The sequence below is a fragment of the Myotis davidii genome, unplaced genomic scaffold, assembly GCF_000327345.1.
Source record: "Myotis davidii unplaced genomic scaffold, ASM32734v1 scaffold1094, whole genome shotgun sequence".
In the NCBI taxonomy this organism is placed as follows: Eukaryota; Metazoa; Chordata; class Mammalia; order Chiroptera; family Vespertilionidae; genus Myotis; species Myotis davidii.
The window spans coordinates 108958-112046 of record NW_006285318.1 but is presented as its reverse complement, the minus strand read 5'-3'; the positions used below and the strand labels follow the sequence as shown (position 1 = coordinate 112046).

Here is a 3089-nt window from a genome sequence, read left to right as displayed (position 1 = left end):
TGCTGGTGAACGGCTGGGTGCTCCCCTGCGCCCCACCCCCCCCCCCCCCCCCCCCCCCCCCCCCCCCCCCCCCCCCCCGCCAGTCCTTAATTTCGCAAAGACTCTCTCCTATATCTTCCCTCCTCTTTGTATTTTGCTGTTGCAACCTATCTACCCATCAGCTGGAACTGAAATGTATTTCTTTGGTTTTGTTACATTTGTAAGTTAAATGTTTCTGGCCTTGATTTGTTTTGCAAGTTGCACAGATGCTTTTTTCCTTTCACCACAGGGCAGATTGTGCTCATGTCTCCATTCCCTGATCCTGGCCAGCTTTTCCCTGAGGGAAGAGAAAGGAGGGAGGACAAGAGGGGGGTCCAGCTCACCTTCCTCACTGCCCTCCTCATCCTCCTCCTCCATTGACGATTCTTCTTCAAAGATGTTCTCTACCTCATCCTCATAGTAGCCCAGGTTGCTGATGGTAAGCTGATTCTTCTGAGGCTCTGCAATGGCATTCTCATAGTAATCAATGTCTCTGTCATCATCATCACTGCCTTCATTGTCACCTTCATTGCCGTCATCATCACTGCCTTCATTGTCACCTTCGTTGCCATCATTATCTTCATCATCGCTGGTCTCATTGTCTCCGTAGTCACTGTCGCTGCTGTCAAGGTTGTTGCCACAGCCGCCACCTTTGGAGTTCTCACCACCATAAGTGTGCTCATCAGCACTGTCACTGTTTTCGGTGGTGAGGTGGCGGTCTGGGCTTTCACAGTCATAGACGCTCTCACTGTCACAGAAACTCTCACTGAAGTCAGTTATCTCGTTGTCCGTGGTCTCGAAGCAGTCGGTGGTCTCCATGAAGTCAGAGATCTTGATGTCGTGAACAGTCTCATTGTCAGTGATAAAATCACTGTCTGAGGTCTCGCCAATAATGTCTTGCATCAGTTGATAGTCATCGAAGTCATCCATGATCACCAACTCATATCTGTTCTTTTTAATCTGGGAAAACCTGTGGTTGAATATAAGTTTGGGGGGAGGTACAAGATAGACACTGAAAGATGGGAAGTAACTGGGAAGGCAGTAGGCTACAAGGGCTCCCAGGGATGAAGCTAGGGTGGGGGGAGTCCCATTTCTGCCCCTGACTGTGTAACGTAAGGCTAATCACACCCCATTTCTGGGCATCATTCCCACTTGTAAAACATATTGGACTGAATTGTCTCAAATATCCCTTTTGGCTTTATAAACCCTGTGTGATACTAAAACATCATCTCTCAGCCTCTAACCCCCCATCACCTTTCTTTCTTTTCTTGCTTCTTTCTCTTTGCTTGGTAGCCGGCTTCTCCCATCATGTAGTAGCGCACAGGGTTGACCCACAGGTCATTCTTGATAATCTGTTAAGAGGGGAGGAAGGAGAGAACAGAGCTATGAGTACAAGCCCCAGAACCTACTCCCAGCACCTAGAGGCAAGCCCAGCAAGGCCTTCCCAGGAGGGACCCTACCTGAGCAATCCTGTCGGCCTCTGGGAGGCTGTGATTTGAGAACCAGCTGAAGAAGCTATAGTTGGTGCCCTGGTTCCTTTCCTTGTGAGCCTGGGGTTCCTGGCCCCGGTGCCAGCGGATTGGGGTGGAGTGAGTCACCAGCCGGCCTGGGGAAAAAGGAGGCTGTGGAGAAGGCACTGAGCAAGGGTAGGTGTGGGTCCCATGGATTTGCCCTGGGGACTGTCTCTTACCTGATCGGTTGCACTGGAACTCCTTGACAATCACCATATTTGTGAAATAGGGGTTTGTCTTGAAGTACAGCTTCATTTTGTAGCCCATGGAGACATGTCTGAGGTCCTGTACCTGCTCAGGGTGGGGGTAATGATGGAATCACCACCCCACCATTTCCCCCACCTCACCTTCAAGGACCAGATTCCTTGGCTGGTCTTAGTAAAAACATCTCTTTGGCCTGACCTGCAGGTTGGTCATGTAGCGGAAAATGTCTTCATCGCGTGGACTGATCAAGACTGAAATTTTGGGGTGGTTGAGGAACTGCGGGAGGGTGCGGTTTAGGTTAAGGAGTTACTACTCTTTGAGAGGAGGGAGGGAAGGCCATGCAAGTCAGGTCAGGCAGGGCAAAGCAAAAGAGAAGCTGGAGCAGAATTCCTTCTGTGTGCTTTTGATATGTGTGGAACAAGTGGGTCATGGACATGACCTGTACTTTACTATATTTCCATGATACTATGTGGTGAGAGCTCGTGTTTATGCTTTGTAAAACCTCTATTAGGTGGCCTTGCCATGGTTCTTACTTGTTGTGTCTGGGTGCTGAGGGTCTATGTCCGTGTGATTGTGTCTCTGGATGCTGAGGGCTTGTGTTCACGAAACATTGTGTATCTGGGGGCTGAAGGCCCATGTCCAAGTAATGCTATATCTGGTTGCCGAGGACCTATAATCACGATATTATATATTTAGGTGTTATGGGTCTTTATCCACATGCTATGTATCTAGATCTGAGGGGTTCTGTCCAAATTAAATTGGGTACTGAGGGTCTGTGATCATGGATCCTTTGTATGGGAGTGTCAAGGATCTATATCTATGTAATTCTGTGTTAAATCTATGTGTTCCTAACAAGTTGCATGTCTATATGTGTGTGTCCCAGAGATGGGGTTATCACTAGTGAATGTGATTTTTTTTACTCCCCTTTCCTTCATTTAACTCCTTGATATCTATTCCTAGGTATTCCTTCTCCTGATCCTTTAGGGGCTCCAGTCCCTTTCTAGCCCCCTTTTCTCCAGCCAGGATTAGGGTCTCCATAGCATCTAAGCAGACACCCAGGCTTTAAGAGCCATGTGTGAGTTAGGCACCCATTCTGGGCAATTTCCCCATTATGGAGCCCATTACTATCTCTGAGTCAGTTTATTTTCTGTGTACCCCTCCCTCCTCCTTTCACCATCTATGGTCCAATTTTTCTATGTGCCCCTCTACTACCCACCCCTTTTGTCCCCCCGTGATCCATTTTTTTTTAATTCTTTATAGTATTATATATGTGTGATCCATTTCTTTATGTTATGCTCTTCATCTTCACCCTTCCCCATCTGTGGTTCGGTTTTATGTTGTGTGGCTCCTCCCCCC

At 48.1% G+C, this 3089-nt stretch overlaps 1 protein-coding gene across 1 annotated transcript in view; it reads right to left on the bottom strand.

Moving 5' to 3' along the window:
* The window catches only part of TSPYL2 (TSPY-like 2), a 32296-nt gene that overhangs the window by 2641 nt on the left and 26566 nt on the right, over positions 1–3089 (bottom strand). The window contains exons 5-9 of the mRNA XM_015559024.1: positions 1932–2009; positions 1709–1820; positions 1479–1624; positions 1273–1370; positions 363–988 (exon numbers count right to left, since the gene is read on the bottom strand). Of these exons, the coding sequence (XP_015414510.1) occupies positions 363–988; positions 1273–1370; positions 1479–1624; positions 1709–1820; positions 1932–2009 (1060 nt within the window). The remainder of the gene's footprint in view (positions 1–362; positions 989–1272; positions 1371–1478; positions 1625–1708; positions 1821–1931; positions 2010–3089) is intronic.